This window comes from Stegodyphus dumicola, chromosome 4 (assembly GCF_044657685.1).
Source record: "Stegodyphus dumicola isolate Sdum_Otavi_A_Nest chromosome 4, ASM4465768v1".
In the NCBI taxonomy this organism is placed as follows: Eukaryota; Metazoa; Arthropoda; class Arachnida; order Araneae; family Eresidae; genus Stegodyphus; species Stegodyphus dumicola.
Window position 1 is genome coordinate 186947520 of NC_140771.1, and position 25369 is coordinate 186972888.

A 25369-nucleotide genomic window follows, 5' to 3' on the forward strand; every position below is an offset into this window, starting at 1 on the left:
ATGCTTCTTTCTACATGGTGGGATTGTGTTACAGTCATTTGAAGAACATACTGATAAACTGCAGTTAATGCCTGGCCTCTTAATTTGTCAGATTAATCTTACTGAGCCTACAGGATGCCATGGAATGCCAGTTTATTAACTGATTCCATGCAATCTTCAGAAATTATGTGATCTCTGCTTGCAAATCTGGTATAATCTTCCTCTGGACAATTTTCAAGAACATGCGGAGCCTATGCCATCACAAGTTATTTTACTTGTCAAAAGTACAATAATATGGTACAAAGGTGGTATAATATTTTGACTGATCAATATATACCTTCACACACTTCCACTGCATTCTATGTTCATTGTTTTGCATAAGAAATGGTAAATTTTTCTTAACATATGTATTTTAAAACTAGAATAAGGTCAGCACATTAAGATTTAATGTCTGGATGAACTGCAGAAATATCTTACAAATAGAAGATTTCTAATTTTGCTTATTTAAAAGGCCATCTTTTCGTCTTTCTTTTTTTTTAAAAAAAAAAATCTGTATTTTTCATATACCTTTATTTATTTATGGGAAATTAAAAATCATATTACATTAAAGACATGATTATGAATATGATTTTTATATTATCAATGCAAAGAAGGTAGACAATGAGTTTTATACTTACTTCACCAGGATAAATTTGTGTTGCAACATCAGGACCTGATTTGGCAGGAATAAAGAGGGGTGATGGAGGTCTATCCAATAGAGGATCAGTTTCACATTCTGCATCAGTTTCTTCTATCACATCACACAATTCTTCTAAATACAGATCAGTCTGGATTGACAAATGCTGCCGCCCAGGAACTGGCAAACACCCATTATCCTCAATAACTGCACTTCTCCTTCTTCCCTGGAAATATAAATGTTTACATTGTAAAATATATGTACCTTCAAAAGAATTAATATATCATTTATATATTCAGCAGTTTTTCTTCATGAGACACAATCAAAATTCATCTGTAATATCTTGAACATTAATTTAGCTATATTTCATTCCTTCTGTATATTGCATCAGTAAAATTTAAAATAAATGGTATTTTTATTAATCACACCTGTTCATATGTTTTGCTAAATATAAAAAATCTGATGTGTACACCACATGACTTCCTTGTATAGAATATTAAATAACATTCATTATTTCTTTCATTTCATTTAAACTTTATTGTATTGAATTAAATCTACTTCGTCGATAGCACATAAACCACAATAGAATAAATGCACTCTTTAAAATTCACTATATTTGTTTACCATAGCGACACTCTGGCACTAGGTTCACTTAACAGCATTACATTTCATTCATATTATAACTCAATGCATATAAATTTATATCATTTGAAGAATTATCTATAATTGTTGCCACATATTCTATTCAAATACTATAATAAAAATAAAACAATGTATAAAAGAAATTAAGCAAACAAAACAAAAGAGAAACAGTTTTTCACAGACGATTCAGTATTTCTCATTCAATTAATTCAGTTCTCACTTCCCGACAAGGCAAAAATACGTAAAAACTCAAAATATCTATATTAAAAATCCCGAAGTAAATCTTAAACACTTATTTCCTCGAATAAATTCCAGAATGGATTAAACATGATTTAATTTGCAATAATAGAAGAAGGCATTATCTTTGTTGTTGCGAAGCTTAGTTTCTCTAGATTGGCAACAAATCCGCTATTTTGCCAAGTTTGAAATGTAAACAAACATGTCCGCCATTGCAAAAATGTTAGGCTTAGCTGCACTTAAACAACTTTTAAATTGTTGATAACTCCACAAATATTGCATGCAGATTTACTAAAGGCATAAAAATCCTAACTGGAAGATAAGAACAACATAATTCAATCATTTTTAAAGCAAAAAATGCACAACTTACAAACATATAAGTGTTAAAAAACTGAGATCAGTGAGCCAGTTAACAGAGTGGATATAGATATACATATTTGTTTGGTGAAGCTGATTGCAATCAAAATATGAGGTGCACATCTACATGTTATAGCAGTCCTATATACAAAATTTTAATGTTCTGAGGCTACTCATTTTTGAGTTATATGAGATACATATGTACGTACAGACACCACGAAAAATTCTCATTAGAATTCATTTTAAATCAGTTTTATAATTTTTTGGGTAGAAAAGAGTCTTTTATTCTGCCCTGACGTACAGATGTCCTGCAAAAACATCGTTAAATTGCGTTCGATACCAGTCAAAATGGATATTTTCGTTGAAATATGATGCCCGAAAATTTTCGCGATTACAATACTTCCTTTTTACTTCGTACAAGGAAGTAAAAATAAGAAGTGTTATTCTAAATTAAAAATCAACCCAATTTCCAAACACTGGAAAATATTTTATATTAATCTGAGTATTAAAGGAAACTGAGATATTTAGCTCAATATCTCATATTTTATATATAAATATAAAATGTGAATTATACTAATCTTATTATACTAAAGCTAACTAACTCATAATTTCCTACTAAAGATTTTTTTAAAGTTTATTACGACTGCATGAATAACTGCTATATTTTTCTCAGAAGGACATTTCACTGCTTTGAAACATCACTAACTGCCTTATTCAGAGAATATAAAACATTGAAATAAATTTTTAAAAGTTTTAATAAATCATACTGCTTCTATGTTGCATGATAAAATGATACAATAAAGATGATTACTTTTGTATTTTTTACTTAACTCTTTAGAAACAGCTGAAATTTAAATCCACTGGATGAGAAATGACTAAAATATTACTTATGCATTAACGGAACATTTCATTTCTGAATAACAAATAGCACTCTTTCTCCATTCAGCAAGATGTAATGTGTTCTGATATGTTCAGCAATGGAACTGAAGTAAATTTTATGCTTCCTTTAATTAAAAAAAAAAAAAAGTCAATGCCAAAAAGAATAATTTAACAGTTGCTATGCTTTCCAACCACCTTTTATCCTCAATGTTCACTTGGATAAAATTTCTTGGTTGTTTGCAGAGCAAGAAAAAATTATCTCAGTACTAGCAGCTACACTGCCAGCCTTCGTCTGGCTTTTAAATGTACCGGAAAAATGCCTGAAGGGAATACCAAACGTTAAATTTTAAAAACTGCACAGAATTTTCCTCTGCAGAACAACTTCATAAAAAAATGTATTACATATAACAAAATTACGATGAAATAAGCAACATCCTTTAACCCATTAGCCGCTGGTGTTGCATTGACGCAACGGTCAAATTAAATGCGTATATAAATATTACTACCTAAGATATTTTATACCAGCAAATGATTTTGTGTAGGGAATATTATGAAGATTATTTCTGTAAAAAAATATTTGCCTTCAATCATTTTGTTTATAATAATTAATCTCATACTTTAAGCAAAATTTTCGACCGGGTATTTTTCCTGAAAATATTTAACGAAAGAATCGCAGTCTTTATGAGTGATCTATTTTTAGTCAAGGTCACCGTTTATCAGAACATTACATCAGTCAGATGTTTATATTTGTGTTGGGAAGGAAGGGAAAACAGGTGTTGCGTTGACATAACGTCAGCAGGAAACGGGGAGTCAATCTCCTTTTTCACTCATTCCTTTCGATGTTCTGGTTGTTTAAAAATGCCTATAATGTGGTATCTTGCATTAGAAGAAATCCTTCAAAGATTTTTTGATGAAGAAACAGATGATGATAATGTTAATAATGACCAGAATGAAACTGATATTGTTGTCGTTCCACCAGAAATTGCAGAGTCTAATGACGAAGAAGAAAGGAATGGCAATGTTTTAAATAATGATAATGATACAAGACAGAACACAAGGTAAAACTAGTGCACAGATTTTCGATTTTCTTTTTGGTTTAAAAATGCCTATAATGTGGTATCTTGCATTAGAAGAAGTCCTTCAAAGATTTTTTGATGAAGAAACAGATGATGATAATGTTAATAATGACCAGAAAATGATAATGATAGACCAGATGATGATAATGTTAATGATGATAATGTTAACAATGAAAAGCGAGTGTTGCGCGAACGCAACACTCACTTTTTTCACAGGTAAGAGCATTTTTTTTTTATTTTCAATGTAAATTTATGTTCTAAATGCTTAATTTAATATTTGTTATTATTTTCATGAGAAAAGAAACATTCTTTGTAGTTTTGGCGGTTAATGGGTTAAACCAAATATTAATTATCCTAATAAATAAATTAATCAAATTCTCTTTGCGCTCTCTCAACAAACATTTAGTATCCAAGAGAAACATTAAATTTAAAAACTGCACAGACTTATCGCCCTCATTTTTCCAAGTGGCAACAGTTCTGATTTTCAACAGTCAGCAGTCCAGTATACCAGTGCTCCGCAACCTTTTCTCACCTGCGATGCACAAAAGATCTTTCTGGAATTTCGTGGCATACTAGAGATCCGAGTTATCAAGGAAGTGCTGAAAAAATTCAAATGCTGACACACTTACAATCACACACGCAACCACACAATAGTGAAATATATAAAAACATTTAAAATAGACATTATTAAGGAAAAAAAATTGTCGTGTATTAAATACATGATAAAAAATTGCAAAGTGTCAAATACATGTATTTGATTGCGGCACACCTATATCCTACTCATGGCACACCGGTTGCGGAGCACTGCAGTATACAATTGAATATAAAACTGTTGCCAAAACCACATTACTATAAGAATGAAACTATTCAAAATGATGCGATAAAACTGAAAATATAAAGTAAAAAAAAAAAATTGGATTCGAATTTTGAAAAAAAATAAAAAATTGCTCGTCTAGATGCACCTATATACCAAATTTTGTAGCCCTGGGTCTATTAGCTTACATGCAGTATGAACAAAAGGCACACATACTTTTTCTTTTATTATATGTAGAGATTTAACATTTAAGAAGTATTTTAAAAGTTAAGAAAATTTTCAAGATTTCTTTAAAAGCATTCTCCCAATTTTATTGTTTGGTATGCTGGCATTTTTAATTACAATAAAATTTCAAGTTTCAAATTCCTAATTATAATTTTGATAGTAAAATAAGTTTCAAATAAATTAAAGTATTTTTATCTTAATCATAATAAATATATGATAACTATATTCCTTAATACAAATATTAATTATCCTAATAAAAAAATTTACCAACTTCCCATTGAAGAAAAGAAAATCATGCAAAACTTTTCAATATCTTACAGACAGTGAAATAAGCAAAAAATAACATGAAAGAAACTCAAAAAACAAAAAATTCCGCGCAGAATTTTACTCTACAGAACAACTTTATCAAAAAAAAAAAAAAAAAAAAACAATGAAAATGTATTATGTATATAAAAAATGACAATGAAATATGCCAATCTCTTAAAAACAGTGGCATAAGAAATATGATGAAAAATTGTTGCCAAACCCATATTTCTAAAAGAATGAAACTATTCAAAATGATGCGATTTCATCAAAAATCTATCAACAACAATAAGAAAGGAAAATTGTTGCCAAAATCACATTTTTAAACATGTGAGATGTGAGAAGTGTACTCGGAAGCTTCATTTAAAAATTTTTTAAAAAATACAAAATATCATCATTTTTCCAAAATTCTTTTTGTAAAAGCAGTCACAAGGATGAGTTTAAAGTGTCCAAAAATCAAAGAAAAATAAACTGTACATTTTTAAAAATAAACATTTTTTAGAAAAATCTCATTGAAAAGGTGTTAAGCTCACTTTGTTAAATAAATTTGTATTTAATCGATTTATTGGAACACCAAATTTATTTTAAGTTCATAAAATAGCTAAGTGCCTACGTTTCATGACGATGTGCAAATGGAGTGTGTAGAGTAAAATCTCGCTTTCCTATAGCCCGTAATTCTCAAAATGATGCGATTTCGTCACAAAACATAAAATAAAAAAAAATTCCAATTTGAATTTTGAAAAAATCGCTTCGAGGTGCACTGGCTCTTGTCTAGATGCACTTATGTACCAAATATAGTAGCCGTAGGTCTATTAGCTTATGTGCAGCATGAACGAAAGACACACACACGCACAGACAGACTCTTTCTTTTATTATATGTAGAGATTTTCTTTATTTCTTATTTATTACATAGGTGTAACTTATAGACAATACAGACCTTCTATATAATGGTAAGTAATCTACAGAATGTGACCAGAAAAATCTAATTTAACTACAATATTTTTAATTAATAACAAATGATCAAATAACATTAGTCATACTATTAGAATATAAAATAATAATTTACAAACAGTAAGAATAACAATGGAGAGACAAATATTTATACAATGAGTTCTAATTAACTGGCTGTTAATACAGAAATCTTTTCTGAAATTATGGATCATCTAAAAATTACCTGCATCCCATAGCATAAGAAATCTTTAAAGGTGGTGTATTTAATTATGGCAAAGCACACTAGGGCTATCTGCCTAAGGGGAGGGATGCCTTCGTGGAGGACTTTCTAAGAGAAACTGGCTCGTATACACGTTACACATGGGAAAAACTATGAAAACACCCATGTAGCCAGCCCGTTCGTGGGATTCGAACCTCGGACCGAACTACCAGTGTTCAGCGACTTTACCGCTCAGCTACTGGTGGGTTAGAAATCTTTAAAGATTTAAAATTAATAGCACGTAGTTAAGCTTACCACATTCTATGTTATCATAACAGACACAACTAGACTTTCCAAAATGATTTAATTCCATTATTTATATTATTTTTAAAATATCGAAAACATTTTTTTATAGAAAGAAACATTTTAAGTACACTGCTCAAAAAAAAAAAAAAAAAAAAAAAAAAAAAAAATGGGACAGTGCTATATCTCCCGTTCTACTGGGGCAATTCACGAAATTCAAATTGCGTTCTTCATGTCTCGAAAGCGTGACTTAGGATATATATTAGATTTACATATAGCACTATTCTAACATAGGTATTTTGACACAAAATCGGACTTTTTCTGAAATAACATACCAATTTTTTTACATATTTCGATTCTACGACTCAAATTATGCCAGAATACCAAGTTTTGTAAAAATCATACGAGTAGTTTTTGAAATATTAGCTCTCAAAATTTTAGCTCCTCAATGTTAATTGAATTTGGCAAATATTTATTTATATATCTTTTTTTATTAAACTTTTTTAATTTTTTCTCTCACATTTCAAAATTTAGGTTGATTCCAAATAAAATTTACCCATTTTTTGAGTTTTATTTTTTAAATTTCTATTTTTAAATAATTTTTATAAATTTTTCAAAAAAAAATTTGAATTATAACCTATAAAATTTTTACCATCATCTTAAAGTAGGTATATTTTTAAGCATATCTGCAAAAAATTAGACTTTTTTATTCAAAATTTTCTAAGATATACACAAATTTACATATTTTTGCGTTTTGAAATTTGGCATCTTTTTTTTGAGCGATAATAACGCCAAATGTGGTCTATGGATTTTTGTTACACTGTATTGCCACAGCTATTTTTAAACTTAAATTTCAAGTAAAATTTTACGGAGAATTAATTATATGACATTTTTTCCCTCAATGATGTGTAATAAATATTTATTAATACTATATGAAAAGCTATTTTTTTAAATAAATTTTTTTAAATTTCTCTTTCTCTTTTTTTTTTTTTTTTTTTTTTTTAAATAAGAGTAAATTTTTACCTTCGGCGTTTTATCCTCTGCTACTTTACTTCGAATTGTCTAAAACTGAGAATTTTTGTTTGATGTTTATTTGAATTTTATAACATTAACTGCACAATTTATTTCTAAACAAACTGATGCTTTTGAAGTGGCTGGTACTATCATCCATATTTTTAAAGCACAGTATATTTTTATAGAAACATAAGATTTAGAATAGTCATTTTTATAAAAGTCAAATTATGATATAAATATACAACCCTCTAGAGACTGAATTAATGGAAGTTCAATGGTTATGTAGAAATGATCTGCAGCTACTTAATCGCTGGATAAGTCAGCAGATTCCGTGGACAAGTAAGAATCATTATATAAACGACACCCAACATTCTGAATTCAATTAACAACGAGGATACGATGTTTATTAAATGAATTCAAGAAGTTTTAAAACATAAAAAATCAACTCATTTTTTATTCTAAAATATATTTTTGTGCGTAGCGTATTTTCATTATTCTAATTTAAAATTCTAATTTAGAATGTAATTGTCAAGAACTGATTCCTAATCATCAGTAATATAATAAGTAATTATTACGGTTATTAATAAATCCTTCTTATAATGTAATTGCAAATATTTCAAAAAACTTTGTCTGAATGCAAATATTTTTAATTTTATATTTATCAAGATTGCACACGATATTATTTATTTGCACTTCAATTCTTAACGTCAGTTCTAGTAGAAGTTGCAAATAAATTATATTTAATTCAGGATTGGATTGGATTATTTAATTATGGCAAAGCACACGAGGGCTATCTGCCTAAAGGGAGGGATGCCTTCGTGGAGGACTTTCTAAGGGAAACTGGCTCATATACACGTTGCACATCGGGAAAACCACGAAAACACCCATGCAACCAGCCTGTTCGCGAGATTCGAACCTCGGACCGAACTACCAGTGATCAGCGTCTTTACCGCTAGGCCGTTTGTGGGCCTTTATGAAATGGAAGGCGATAACTTTACTTAAAATGATTGTCAGAAATACCAAAATGTTTCGAAAAGTTGGATACTTTTTAATATACTTTCAGAATGCTTAAAGAAGAAGAGAAGAAAAATAAATTTTTTCGTAAAATTTAGTATTTGTATTTTTTTAATTTAAAACTTTTCAATGTTATGATATTTGATTCTTGCGATTTCAAAAATAAAATATTTGACTAAAATATGAATAACATTTTAAGAAACCAAATGTAGGATAAAATTGTGTAAAGCAATGGGCATAATGATAAAACCGTTTAAAGCAGTGTATGCAAGTCATCCTAAGTTAAAATGTCGGTTATACATCTCTCTTATTTATATATATCTTTTCTTAACAGAACATTGAAAGGCGTGTAAAACTGTGCTTTACTGTATTTTCTCTTTTAATATAGTATGCAGTTTTCAAACTCATCGTAGTCTGGGTTACAAAGTATTCTTCCGAAAGAAACGCAGTTCAAATAAATAAAATCAAATTCTGGAAAATTGATATTAATAAATATATTTAAAATGCTCAGTTCGAAGGAATAAATAGAAAATTTTAAAACAATTATCTGAAGAGACAATGCAACACAAACAATTAAAATAAAAGTATAAAAATTTAAAAATTACCTAAAATAATAACTATGACGAAAAATATATATAAAGAAAACTATTTGAAAAAAAAAATAAACGCTGCACCTTTATTTACGCAGTTCGAATAAGTAAATAAAAAATTTTAAAACAGTTATTTGGGGAAAAAAAAAGAAAAAAAAAACGTGCAACTTAAACAATTAAAATGAAATTCGAAAAAGAAAAAATTACTTAAAATAATAAGTTATAATTAAAAATATAATATAAAGAATATTATTTGGAAAAAAGGAACGATGGTGACTTTTTTTCCTCTCACGGGAAAGGAAACTAGGTTGCCATATATTAAGAAGTTCGCCAAGTGAAGTATTCTTGGCGCAAACTGACAAAAAAGTGCCAACATAAATTTGTGAATTTCTCCATAAATTTCGCTCCAAATTTTACGAAATTTCATATTTAGGCGTAATTTGAGTCGTAGAATCGAAATATGTAAAAAAATTGGTATGTTATTTCAGAAAAAGTCCGATTTTGTGTCAAAATACCTATGTTAGAATAGTGCTATATATAAATCTAATATATATCCTAAGTCGCGCTTTCGAGACATAAAGAATGCAATTTGAATTTTGTCGATCAGCCCAGTAGATCGGGAGATATAGGACTGTCCCATTTTTTTTTTTTTGAGCAGTGTACATTAACAATCATTTAATTTTTTATGTAATTAATGTGGGTGTGCTTATATATATATATATATATATATATAAATAACTTTTATTTCTCTTGTGTTACATTTAAAAATACTACATTCCTGCAATATACATATTTGAAACAGATCCACTACACAGTGAACACTCGTTTTCCAACACAAAACCAGACATTTTCTTCTGGTTTCCATTTTTTCCCACTTATAATTGTTAACAGGCTTCAAGCTGTTAACAATTATAAGTGGGAAGCAGAAGTTAACCAAAATAAAAAAAAAAAGGCATAGTATTTGCAATAATATAAAAAGCTTTTCACCCCTACCCCAACAGATGAGACATTCAAACTCAATTACCCAGCAAAATTTACAAAATAAATAAAAACTAAAATTTAAAAAAAAAAAAAAAATCATCATTCGAATAAACTCTAAATTAAAAACTGTTAAACCTCAAAACTTTGTAAAAATTAGATTCAACGAAGCCCAACAAAAGTATTCATTAAAAGGGCATGATTATAATAATTCAGCATTATTAAAGCATTAGTATCACTTCGTACAGAATATGAGTGTTCTATTTATCCAGTAAATCATATACTTAATCTATTAAAATCTGCCAAATCATCTCTACTATCTAGCAAAATTTCTCGAATCATCTCTAATTCTGGTCTATTTATCATTTCAGTATACCATTTAGCAAATTTGTATTCAAGTAATCAGTATGTTGCACTTTCTAAAAAATTCTCAAAACTAACTCTCAAACTGTCTTAATAATTTTGGATATAACCAAAGGTCCCACATGTTTCTAACAACTCATGCCACAATATATAAATACCACATTGTATATATGAACTCCCAGCATGGCTGTTGAAATCTAAACTATTAATACCTGAACTGTTACTCAAATATTATTTGTTACATAATGTTGCTAAAAAATGAACCTCAACATTCAAGAGTTTAATTACATACTTCATTTCCCAAATTTAATTTGTTAGTTTTTATGTCTACTTATTGATAAAAAAAGTTTGTCTTCAAGTTACAGTTATATTTAAAAAAATTAAAACTAATATTTGTTAAAGGTAAACCTCGTTTAAGTATCAAAGAGCTGCAGTTTGGCCATGCCCGATATACAGTATATTATTTAAAACAGAGTTAAATTAAAATAATGAAATATGCATAGATTTTTAAATGAAACAAACACTTATATCTAACAATTATAAAAAGAACTAAATAAATGCATGTAAAATGTCACAACAAATAACTTAATAACAAATAAATATTGATACTGCTTCAGAATTCTTAATTATAAAATTGCTATTGCAAACAAATGGCTCTCTCATGTTTCCTTGAAACTTCAAGTTAAGGGATGAAAAGAGAAGTGGTAATGCTACATATGAAAATTCAATATTTCATTGCTAAATCTTTTTTTTTTTCCCTCCTGGTGTGAAAGAGAAAAAGATGCACAAATAATCCACAAAATGGATAAACATGAATTTGAGACATGACAGAAAGAAACTTTATACAGTACAAAGTCCGTAATCCGGACCTCAAAGCCACAAACTTACGCATGCGCGTAAAGCATTTACGTATACGCATTTGATGCACGCATTCGCTACGCATATGCATATAAAGCCAGTAAAGCGTTTACACATGTGCACTTCCGATAGTGAAGAAAGTGACAGAGAGGTTATTGAAAACGAAAAAATTTTTATTGACAAGTTAGTCGGTATTCTCGATACAGCAATTACAGGACTTGAACAGTGGAACTTTGTAACTGAACAAGAAATTATGTCTGTTTTTAGAATTAAACAGAAAGTATTAGCACAAAGAAACGAAGCAACTTACACAATTTACATTGAAAGAAATGTTTAATAAAGTAAACAAATAAATATTAAGCTTTTTTTTTTTTTTTTGTAAATTTTGATACCCTTTAGATAATCATTGCTCTTATTTCATAAATTACTGTTTCAAATTTTTAATTGTATAATTTCTGCATGCCATCTTACCAGATTTAAATTGATGATCTATAATCCAGAAAAACCCCTAATCTGGAATCGCCGAAGTTCTGATGAATCTGGATTACGGACTTTGTACCGTATTTAACCATCGAAAACATAAAGCAATGAAGAGCAAAAGATTGCTTTTTCTTTTTAAACCTTCCTCTCAGAATGGTATACGAGAACATTTCTAGACCATTTTTATATTAAACATTTTGCCCTTTGTTTATCATTGCACAGCAATTTTGAGAAACTAACAAAATTAAACTGATAACTTTATAGAAGAAGTTTGAAATTGCATGTGAAATACTAAAATAAAAATTATTATAAAATTGTACTTACATCTAATTTTTTCTTTTCAGGTTTAAAATACAAAACATTCGTATTTTGGTTTTCCCTACAATAAAAGATATACATAGATATAAATATCTAAAATGACAATTTTATATTAACTGTCTGAACATCATGCAGCACTATTATGCTGCTCACACTCTATTTCCACCTCTCTGATCTATGAAGTTCACTTACGGTGTACTTAAATTATACAATTACACCATTGAGTGTAAGTAATTTTATTTTAAAAAACATATTTAATTGGAATATTTTATGGTGCAATTTTTATAAAATCTTTTATTATTAAAAAAAGAAACAAAATTGTTTAACATGCACTTTTGAAACTGCAGTTACATTACTTTACACCTTCAAATTTCTTCACTGACTCGCAGCACTCGAATGGATCATTTACACAAGAAAAATTTTAGGTATGTGTGTATTATCTGCTACTCGTAACTTCAGTCACAATCAAAAGTTGATAGCTTTCATAAAAAGATCTATCCTTTTATTATAATCATCTCTTTAACCTTTGCAACATTTTCTTAGGTTCACTGTAATAGCTTCATTTTGTTTTACCCTTTGATGCATTTCAGATTTGTTCTCTTATTGGATCTTTCAGATTTGAGAAATAATAAAATTAAAACTGTAAAGTTTGTTCAAAATCACAGAAATTTGTCAAAACGTCAAATATATTTTAATTCTCATAGAATGGAATTATACATTACTAGAGAAAATTTATTATGGAATGATAATACTGAAAAAATGCAGACAGATGGTATGAATGACTATAAGAAATGCATTTCAAGTAAAGATTCTCAACCTGTGGTATGAGGGTATACGAGACATGAAAATTTTTTACGAAAGCATCACAAAAGAAAAACAGAAATCAGTGTTGAGAATCGAGCATTTAATTCATATTATGTGCAGTTTCAGTGGCATCATTGTTTTATTGTTTTATTATGTTTGGCATCTGGCATCACTGTTATTTTTGTCATTTCTAAAATTTATCATGTAAAAAGTACGTTAAGTTCTCTTTACCTTTTTTTATCAATAAAATATAAAATTCAATTAGCAATCGCTCTGCATGTTAATTTTATAACAGGTTATGGGTTCTAGTTTAAATAAATTAACGTTTAACTGCGTAAATAAATTAACGATGGCTATGTTGACGTATTTGAATCGCAGATTTTCTTTTGACTTTCATTTTCGATTTCAACACTTCCATCTGAACAGTGTGTAGGTAGACACTACAGTGTACCGATAGCCTTTTATTTCTTGCTGCATATTTCCTGGTTAATAACGACGTAATATGGAAGCTAAAAATTTTGTTCAGTGTACCAAATTGGAAGGTTTATCCAACTGGACTGATTGGAAATTTGAAATAAACTCTTTATTTGTGCTTAACGATTGTGCGGGCATCTTCGATAATTCCCTTATCGAGCCAAAAGCTCCGGCAGAAAGCGCGAATGAAAAAATGATACATGAGTACAATGAAGCTGCAAAGGTGAATGTGAAAGCTGCTGTGATCATTCGCACAAATGTATCACCTGTGTTAAATTTGATCCATATGCATGGTAATTCTGCACTAGCAATATGGAATGAATTATTAGGTAACTTTGAAAAGGTGTCAAGTGTAAAATTGGACACTCTTCTGCAACAGTTTTTCACTTTTCAGATCGAGAAAGACGAAAGTTTAATGCTGCCGCAGAACCTGCTAGCACCGCGAATCTTATCTATTCTTCCTGATGACGAATATATAGAGTTCAAATCACAGTGGGACTTAATGCCAAAAATGGAAAAGTCACCTGAAAAACTGATCGAACAGATCAACATGCAGCTGCAGGGAAATCAAGAGCTTAGAAACGAAAGTACGATAACATTTGTGGCAAATGCTAATTATATAGCTCAAAAAATAGTGGAAAGAAATGGAAGAAGGGTGGTAAGAAACCTCAGATGGTCAGCCAATCCCAACCCTTGACAACAAATAATGCCAAAACGATGAACAAACTTAGTAAGACCAGTGATGGCATGAAAGGTTTCAATGGCATCTGTTTTCGTTGTAATAAACCCGGGCACATTGGTAAATTTTGCCCAGTTTTACCTGACATGCCAACCACGACGAATAGCAAAACAGAGACCTTCTTTGCAAATACTCAGTGCAGTGCATTTGCTTGTCAAGAAGATGATTTTGGCCGAAATGTGTGGCTTAAAGACGATGGAGCTACAGTACAAATTCAGCCAAGTATTTCAAGATGTACCGTCACTTTGACAAACAAGCAGAAATCACAGTCAGTAACAAACAGACAATACCAGCATAAGGCTGTGGGGACATTGACATGTGTGCGGTGACTAGAAACATACAAAAATCTATTGAGCTGACTGATGTACTGTATGCACCAGAAATTGGCAAAAATTTGTTATCAGCCTCAAAGGCAATGAAGCGAGGAATCTCGAACTTTGGTGATTCAGACGATATGATTTGTAATTTCTTTCGCAAGGAGATCCCAGATAATATACTTTTAGAAGCCCCATGTTCATCAGATGGACTCTCTGAACTATGTGCAAAACCAGTCAAGCCATAAGGGGGTTCTACTGCTGCAGCCTACTTGGTTGACAAGAAAATGACGACTCCTTTTCCTGAGATGGCAATAAAGACGATGACAAAATTGCCATTATCACTTTGGCATCGACGACTTGGGCATCAAGGAATACAGTACGTGAAACAGTACTTGCACCAAAATGGTATAGATTTTATCGACGATGGACTATTTTGTGAGCCATGAGCATATAGTAAACAAAGTTGACGAACATTTAAACCAAAACGATTCAAAACACAAAAGTCTGGTGAGATAATACATGCAGACTTACTCAAATCGGCAGTCTTATCAAGAGGTGGAAAGAAGTACATGATAGTGATTAAGGACGATTACTCTAAGTTTCAACATGTAGAATTTCTGAAACATAAAGATGAGGCTGTGGATAAAATCAAGCACTTTCTTGTTCTGACCAACAAAGATGGTATAAATGTAAAAGAACTGGTCACAGACGGTGGTCGTCAGTTTGATAAATTGGTGAAACTAACTGATGATGGCATCAAACTGCAAATCACTATGCCACATACACCAGAACAAAACGGATTAGTTGAAAGGGAGAATCGTACAATAATGAATGCAGTTCGCACTATGATCAAGGATTCAGGCTTACCACAGTTCCCGTGGGCAGAAGCAGCATCTACAGCTGTCTACGTTCTCAATCGAACTGGACCAAGTAATACTACAGGAAAATCTCTGTTTGAGGAATGGTTTGGACACAAGCCGGCAATCAACAGAATTTGAGTTTTTGGATCAGCTGCATTTGTACATGTACCAAATGTCAACAGAGGTAAATTAGATGATAAGACTATAAAGGGCTATTTGGTTGGTTATTGTGATGACGATGGGTATCGCATTTTCATACCATCAAGGAATTATACGATAAAAAGTGCCAATGTAGTGTTCAATGAACAGCAAATCGGCCCTACTTCCCAACCTCAAAATTAGCATCTAACACCGGTCTATCAAGCGGTATGAAGTTTATTTTGGAAGATGCACACGATGGTACAGATACACAGGAAGGCTGGTGATCTGTGCACTGATGAAGATGAACCAACACAGATGACCGTGCGTACACTGCGAGACCGTTCAACTATCCAACGGCCTGTCAGATTTAATGACTACGATGTGTATAACAGCATTCTGAAGTTGGAAAAGCCTAAAACATATGATGAGGCAACGAAGTCTCCTGAATACACCGACTGGAAATGAGCCATGGACTAAGAAATAGCTTCACAAGCCAAATATGGAACATGGCAAGTTGTTGAGCCACCTAACGGATGTAAAATCCTCGACAATCGCTTGGTTTACAGAGTGAAGACAAATCGCGATGGCTCAATCGAGAGATTCAAGGCCCGGTTAGTAGCAAAAGGGTACACGCAGATGGTGCATATCGACTACGAAAACACATTTAGCTCAATGTGTCGCTATGACACTATTCGAGCTTTAATTGCAACGGCAGCCAAGGAGAATCTCAATTTATATCAAATTGACATGGAGATGGCATTCCTTTACAGTGACCTAACTGAGAAAATCTACATGTATCAACCCGAAGGCTATAATGACGGAAGTAAGCGTGCATGCAAGATGCTTCGACCTTTATACGGCTTGAAACAAGCTGGACGATGTTGGAATGCCAAGTTTACTGACGTGCTGAAGAAACATGGTATGATACAAAGTAAATCCAACAACTGCCTGTTCATACGAAATGATTATGGACATAAGACGCTGATGGCGATTTATGTTAATGATGGCATTGTTGCTGTTCAAGACAAAGCAGCATTCTTCCCATTTATGGATGAGCTCAAGCAACATTTTAACATTCGAGTAATGACGTTAAATTGTTTCCTTGGTTTACAAGTTGAACGTTTGAAAGACGGCTCACTCTTCCTGCACCAAGAAGCATTTACAAGAAAGATATTATGGAGATGCTAAGATATCACACATCCCAGTAAAGAAGTTGAGTCTCAAGGTCGACTATGGTCAACCGAATGACGACGGCACGATCAAGATCAAGGAGGCGAAGCCTCTCAGCAGTCAAATTCCATATTGATCAGTAATTGGCAGTTTGCTGTACTTGGTGATGGGGACCCGACCGGATATTGCTTATGCAGTGAGTTTGATGTCTCAAAAGCTGAACAATCCTACAGAGATTGATTGGGAAATCATACAGACAACATTAAGGTACCTTCGCAATACCATAGGACACGGCATTGTGTACAATAATGAAGATGATAGAAGTTTGATGTTGTTTAGTGATGCAGATAACATCAGCTGTGCAGAAACACACAGGTCTCGAACAGGTGTTACTTCTTTCCATGTTGGAGGTGCAATTACGTGGCGAAGCAAGCTACATGATGCCATATCCAATTCGACGACAGAGGCAGAGTTCGTGGCAGCAGCTGATGCTAGAAAAGACCTGATATGGTTGAAGAGCTTGTTCAATGAGATAGCTAATAATGTCTCATTGCCTATCCTACAAATTGATAATTATAAATTGATAAAAAATCCAATGTTTCACGCACGCGCGAAGCACACTGACCAAAGGTACAAGTTTGTGCAAGATGAGTTCTCGAAGAGACGTTTTCAATTAGGCTATGTCAGAAGTAATGAACAACGAGCGGACATTCTGACGAAGGCGCTTCCAGCACCTCAGTTTCATTTCCAGAAGAAGTTGATTGGTGTAAAATCAGTCAAATAAGTAAAGGTTAATCTGTATGAACAATGACTATTTTCATGCTCGAAGGAGGCTGTTGAGAATCGAGCATTTAATTAATATTATGTGCAGTTTCAGTGGCATCATTGTTTTATTGTTTTATGCATCTGGCATCACTGTTATTTTTGTCATTTCTAAAATTTGTCATGTAAACAGTAAGACGTACATAAGTTCTCTTTACCTTTTTCTGTTAATAAAATACAAAATTCAATTAGCCATTGCTCTGCATGTTAATTTTATAAAAATCAGTTCCAGAATTTAAAACCGAAGTATTCTGTTTAACATTAAAGTTTTTGCTTGCTTGTTCAGTACTAACTCATGCATCATCTGACATTAACACTGTCATCTTTTTGAGCAAAGTCAAGGTCTAGCATATATGCTATTATTCTGTTTCTTCTGTTATGAATTGAAAAATGGTACCAAAAAGAAAATATGATCCCAATTACATCAAATTTGGATTTCTGATACTGAAATCAATTAAAAAAAAGAGACCCTGTGCTATCATCTAAGCAAAGGATCATGTGAAACCTACTTACTAATTTGGAGCAGCATTTCATGACCATATATTTCATACAACTAAATTTGATCTAGAGAACTCTCTGGGGGCAAAAAAAAAAAAAAAAAAAAAAAAAAATAGGTTCAGCTTCAGGTTTTATATTACACCCAAAGGGGCATTTTTTTCAACATTTTGCATGTTACTTTTATTTATTAAATATGTTCTTTGCACGTAAACCATAAAATTCAATTCAACAGCAGTATTGCAAAATAATCAAAAAGAGCATATCTTTAGAATTTCCGAAACACATGCTGGAGATAAAAATGTTTTTTTCACAGTGCCATTGCTCGCATTGAAATTGTTGAGTTTGTTAATCAAAAATTCGTTGAAGTTTTACAAAATATGAAATAGATAATGAAACAAAATCCCAAAATTAAATTTGGGTTTTCAAATGCCCATATTTTAGTGGAGGACTACCTTATATAAAATTTGATGTCTCTAGGTACCCTTGCTTTTTCACAGTGTGAGATACATACATACATTCATTCAGATTCTTTATTATTTAATTTCTTTAAATATAATGCTTTAAATATAATGCACCAAAATATAATATTTGGTGGCAACAATTTAAAAAGTGAAATGCCACAAAATGCCAAAACGAAATTAATAGCCCTTCTGGGCAAATTGCCCCTTTCGGCTAAAAAGAAAGAAAATGAAGCTCAGCACAAGTGAAACTAAGCATGCAGTATTTAAAAAAGCGTTAACCACCTCACTTAAGATTTCAGAACTAACAGTGAAATCTAAAATATCTCATACAAGCAGAAAAACTTTAGCAAAACCTTGTTTAATGAAAGACAAAGAAGAAATCTGGTAAAATTATGATAACCCTCAATGACTTAATCCATAAATACGTGTAATCCACAATCTATTTTGAATGTAAACAAAGTTAGTTTCAATTTTCAGAAACTTCAGCATGGTAAACTTGATACAGTATATTTTTATACAGATTTAAAAATAAAAACTTTAATAAAAATACACTGTATTTGTGTACTCTCTATCCACACCCCCAATTTCAGTATTCAATGGGCCTATTAGCAGCTAGGCAATAAAGTCGCTCAGTTCAGTCTTAGCATATAGCTGATTTCATGTGTCTTTATTTTGCAAAAAGTGGTTAAAAAAGTGAGGCAGTCCCATTAAAACTAAGGAATTCTGTGTTCTCAGTCAATATCAATTAAGGTAAGGTACTAAGGTAAGGAACTTTGTATTTAAAGGTAATTCCTTACCTTAGTACCCCCAACTTTAACTAATTAGAGTATAATGGATATTTTATTAATTGGAAATTTGGTCCAATGAGAGCTTTATGGAAAGTTGTATTTTATCCCATATCAAACCATTCCCCTCACTACTGAAAGCTGTTTTCATAAAATTATATTCCATTTTTTGAGAATTTTTGTTAATAATGCATCTAGAGTCAATATTTAAAAAAATAGGCAGTACAGTGCTTTTTTCAGTAATATATAGCTGTAGAGTACTTCATTATAAATAAACAAATTAAAATAAATGTACCTTGTTTTGAAATCTTATGACAAAACTCTCCAATGAGCTGACAATTGAAATTCAGTCTGCCTTGAAGACTGTCAACTTCCAAAAGCGATATCTGCGAGAGGTTGTTTAGAGAAAGTTGCAAATGCAAGCAAGCATTGATGTATTCAAACATTTTTTCCTCCCCTGAAAGTGAGCCCATTACGCAACTATGAATTTTCAAAATAGTCGATTAATTGCTAAGCTAACAGATGTTAGGCTGCTACTGGTCTATAAATTAAATGAATGAATAAAAATATGCATATAAATTTCAGCCTTCTGTGAATTTTATTCAATCTTGTCACTATAAGGTGTCAAATGTCTGAAAAAAAAATGGATGGCCAGGAATTAAAAATTAATTCTGTAAAATTAAAATTTTTAAAAAATGCAAATTTTAATAAATGAGACTTTTATGGTAATTTTTAATCATCTATTTTAACAACCACATAAGTCAGCTACAATATTAACTCAATTACCAAAAAACTTTAGAACAAAAAAACGAGAAATTGAAAAGAGAGGGAAAAACATTTTAGCATGTAACAAACTTTAAAAATTGCATACTTAAAGAATTTTGATGATGAAGCTTCTGATATAAATATTTGTTTTTAAAGTTATGATTTAAGTTTTCCATATGCTAAAAGCATGTTTTGTTATAAATCTAAGAAGGATTTACAGTTATTTTTTTGTAAACTTTTGAATAACTCATATTTCTGATTTCAGGAAATTATGGTATATTTTTTAGCATAATGTCTTTCTGTTCTCCTACTATGCTATATGACTGCTAATCAGGAAAAAACACAAAGTAAAATTGATATACATTCTCCAACATTTTAGAATTCCTATGATAGGTTTTACATTTATACATTTCCTTTTAACACTTTATATTACATAATATATTCCTTTTCTATAAGATTTGTTCCAAAACTAATGCGTAACATTATTTTCTGATGCTGACTATCAGTCACAGAACATTACCACGGCATGGGCTGGGAGTATACACCACATAGTAGTTGGCTCTGAGCTCCCGGAGTTTCAAGGTGTACAATTAATTCCCTGTGCCCTCGAGTCACGATGGAGAAATCCTGGAGCAGAAATATGCTATCAAGTTTTGCATCAAACCAGGCAAGACTACAAGAGACATTTATTGGATGATTAAAGAGGCCTTTAGTGATGACTAAATCCCAGCTGGACAGGTGGCACAAGATGTTCAAAGAAGGAAAACAGAACATCACCAATGAAGCCCACTCTGAATGCCTTGCAACATTATGTGATGATGACACTACAACCTGAATATATACTGAATTTTGATCAAAAAATTAGTATTTGGTTGTTAGGTGACACACTAAACATTTTGAAATAACTGAAACAAAGGATCAACCAGATCAGAAGCGAGATCAAGAATTCATGGCTACTTCACCATGACAATGTTTCCAGCCATAATGACTTCATCATCTGTGACTTCCTTACCCGGATCGAGGCTACAATGGATCTGCAATTCCTAACAGACCCACCTTGGCCTTACCAGACCCCCCCCCAAAAAAAAAACCCTCAGAGAACATCTTTTGGACACCATTGACTACAACAAAACAACCTTGATAAGACTTTTAAAGACATCTCCCTTGAGAACTTTCATCGGGCATACGAAATTTTGCTGGAAAAAATGTATTGGCGTAGGAGGGTCAAACTTTGAAGATTTTCAGATGATTCTACCAATCTGATAAATAAACACTGAAAAAAAAAATTCTGACACATTACTTCTAGAACAAACCTTGTATGTAATTTTTTTTACTTGTTATCTTTACAAAGCCAGAAAAGATAAGAATTAGTGCACTTACACAGAATATTTTTGCAATATATAAACTAGGTTTTGAATAGGAACAACCACTATCATTATTTGCGACCATGTAAATGTATTAATCCATTATGAATTTCTAGTCCGTGTTTTTTTCTTTTGTCTGTGTAATGTCTTTGTTTAATAAAGATTGTATGTATGTTATCCATCAAAGCGTAAAGAGAAAGAATAAGATTTTTTTTTTAAAGAAAATGTCCTGAAAGGAAAGCAAATTAAGTAAATATTCAAAGAAGATACAAGATGATAGTATGATTGCAAATAAGCAGTGTAATGAAATGAGAACTTGAGGAAACAAAACTTCTGAAAACTGAATCTGGCAAAAAAATTTCTATTTTAAAGAACAATTATAGGGGGAAAAAAAAAAAAAGATAACGCTAAACAGCTTATAAATGCAACATGAGTTATTGGGGGAAAACATTCATTAAATGAAAATGTAAACAAAGAGAAAACAAATGAATGAAAAGAAGCGGCTTCAGATTTAATTGCATATAATATAGGAAATACATTACCTGGTTGTAACAGAAGTTTCCCGACAAAAAACATTCTTAATAAAGTTAGAAAAAAAAATGAAAGCAGTATACTTTTAGTGCCGGTAGTAATCACCACTCAAATCTACCGTTTTCTGTCAATCTTTTGGTAGCTTTTCAATGCCTTCAGCCCATATACTTAGTGGCTTGCAAGTCCAAACACAGATCCAAACTCATTTTGGATGTCCTGCACAGAATGGAAAATAGCACCAGCAAGATGTAGCTGCAGGTGTGAAAAAAGATAGAACTCTGAAGGAGCGATATTGGGGCTATATGGCAAAAGATGCCATTCGAGTCCATATAGATTCCAGCCGGTCAATGCAGACACATGTGGTCTTGCATTATCATGATAGAACATCCCATCACCTTTTGCACCGGAACTTAGTTTGACGTCTTTCCTGGATAGCAATGTTAATATGGACCAGCATCTCACTGTACACCTTAGCGTCGAATGTTTCACCTTTTTCCAGATACTCATATTCTTTGTGAATAATACCATGCCAATCCCACCAGATACAAAGCATGAGCTTTTTGTTAGTCAAATTTCACTTTGCAATGCTGCAGACGGGCTCATCGAGTGCAGACCGACTGCCCTTTTGGCCTGTGTTGTTAAAGTAAATCGACTTTTCATCAAAGTGATGATCCAGTCCAAAATGTTGTCCTTGCACTGATATCCAAGCAGATTAGTGTAGGCTGGAACATGTCTGTTCTTATCTGCTTGAGTCAGCCAATGCAGCACCCAGTGATTGAACTTGTACATCAAGCACAGCATGTCTAAAGCAAGTTTCTTTCTTTCAAATGCCAAAAATCATTTAAGAAAATATGATTAAACACAGCAACGTGAACTGTTTGCACAGATGATATTTGGAATATATCGTTAAAACTTGATACATAAGTGCTTACAAATTTTGCTTTTAAAATAGTACGATTAGTGGCATAAATAATGTAATAGCCAATAGAAACCTTCATCAGAAAACACAATTTTGAAAGAGACCCACTGAAGGCCCCCAAATCCCAACTTGTGGGTGAAAGTACTTAAAGCACACTTTAAAGAAGAAACTACTATCTCAGGGGTTCCCAACAGCATATTCTAGAATATCTGTTGGATGGCAAGCACTATTTACATTTTCAAGGTGAATTTATAGTTGGACAGAGTTAATACATGCATATAAAAAAAAAAAAGAGAGAGAGATTGGTCGCCATTCCGCTTTGTGTTGGACGCAATTTTTAATTCATTAAAAATAGGAAACCTTTCACACAGAATTTTATTGAAAACTAAAACATTTTTATTGTGATCGCAGCAGCGGGCACACGTTAACCCTTTAATGGGCACAGGTATATAATATATACCAGATGTTCGTCAATTTTTTAACCTCCTAAAAATAGCTCATTTTTCTACACCAAAAGCTGTAATCATAAGTTTCTAATGTTTTCTTTTGATTCTAAATGGTGGCACTACCCTATGAATGCTCAATATTTTGCAGTTATGAAATTAATACTATACCTCTTTCAAAGATATCATTTTGAATATTCATAAATTCCATTGGAAGGTAGGAAAATTTCACAATCTTCAAATATATGATGCACATGTGCTGAAACTTTCATATTTACTGCATTTGAATCAAAACTGATAGTTAAAAGAATATTATGTATACATTTTTAATACCGTTTTTTTAGGATTCAGTATTATGTTCATGGGTGTATGGGAAATTTACTGACCTGTCCTAGGACTGAATACAAATATATCAGTTTCGTTTTATTCCTTGTTTACAATACTCGAGTTTCTCATTCGTCTCTGTTTAGCTAAAATTTTAATTTCAGCATGCCACCCTTTCCCACGAGAAAGACTCGTCTGGCGTCAAAAAACGTTACACAACTGTAGAGGTTAAATGTGGCATTGTTGCCCTCAAACACAACAGTTGTTTCAAGTTTTTCAAAATCTTAGATTGCAGCGAAAATGACAGGTACAGACAACAAATTTGTCACGCATTTGTCGCAACTGTTCACAAAGGGACTGTGAAGTGTCGCAACTGTTCACAAAAGGACACTTTCCCTTTGTGTGATAACATCACACAAAGGGAAAGCTCTAAAAGAATGGGAAATTGAAATGCACTTTAGGTCCATTTCTTAGTGCAATAGAAAAACTGCTGATTTAAAAGCATGCTATTATTCTTTAGGTCTTTGTTAATTTCAGATGAGAGACTAAGGAATACAATAAAAACTTTTCCCTTGGAAATTAGTATACAAGTACGTGGTTTAGTCTTCACAACTAGTGAATTGAGAGAAATATTTCTAAGGTCAGCTTTAGATGCAAAACATTTATTTTTGGAAGAAAAAAAAAAGTGGCAAATATTTGAATTTTTAATGTTTTGATTGAAATAAGAGCATTGAGGTGTATCAAATAACAAAAATGTTCAACAGCTTTTCTTCTTGAACAAAATGATATATTACAACCGATATTTACAAAAAATTAAAAAGGGCACCTTATCGGGCCTAATAATCGAAAGTGTGGGGGGGGGAGGCGATTCTTGCTATCATAGCTCTTTTTATATATTATCTAAAGCATAAAATATAATAGCTTCAAAAATGCAACATAATTTTTCAGCTGAGTCATAGTGTTTCATTTTAATTTTTCGCCTGAGTAAAATCTCCTTGTAGCATTATACTAGCTCAATTACAGCATGATACGGTTTCTGCTTGCAGTAATGCATGCAAATTTTCTAAATTCATAAAATAATAATATTGAATTTAAATCATTTTAAAAATCTTTTTACCAATATTTTACATAAGTATATTCAGCTGGGTATAATAATATTGAATTTAAATCATTTTAAAAATCTTTTTACCAATATTTTACATAAGTATATTCAGCTGGGTAGCACCATCAAAGTGCAAAAAAATTAATTTTATTTTTTAATTTTAAAAGTTTTTTGCCTTCAGACTTACATAACTGTACTCGTGCATCCATCTCTATAGATGCACATCAAAAGTTCACAAAAATAGATGAAAAAAAAAATTAACAATTGGCAGCTACCTGGGGAAAAAATGTCGTAAAGGAGCACCGATATAAAATATATACCGGCCCTCAAAATTCAGGATTTCACTCTAGATTTTTTTGAAGTCTCAATTTTGTGTCCTAGGGTCTATAAGTTACAATTCATTCAAAATATTACCACAATTTAAATTATTTTATATACCGCCCCTCAAAGGGTTAAGCGATCGGCGGACGCCATGGTGCCCACGGCCATAGAGTTGGGAATCCCTGTACTATCTTTTCTGAAAGCTGGAAGGTATACAATAGTCATGAATGGCAGAAGCCAACTGTGAGCACTTAAAAGTGAACCACAAGTATA

General features: G+C 31.7%; 1 protein-coding gene across 3 annotated transcripts in view; it reads right to left on the reverse strand.

Annotated features, from left to right (window-relative positions):
- Rsph3 (Radial spoke head protein 3) overlaps positions 1-25369 on the reverse strand; it is a 63326-nt gene that overhangs the window by 26335 nt on the left and 11622 nt on the right. For 2 of the 3 annotated variants that reach the window (XM_035367707.2, XM_085815878.1), the window contains 2 exons: positions 12263-12317; positions 657-881 (listed from right to left, as the gene is read on the reverse strand). In XM_035367707.2, coding sequence (XP_035223598.1) covers positions 657-881; positions 12263-12317 — 280 coding nt within the window. Of the gene's footprint in view, positions 1-656; positions 882-4378; positions 4440-12262; positions 12318-25369 lie in introns of those variants that run through there. The other variant, XM_085815879.1, reaches the window with a different exon arrangement.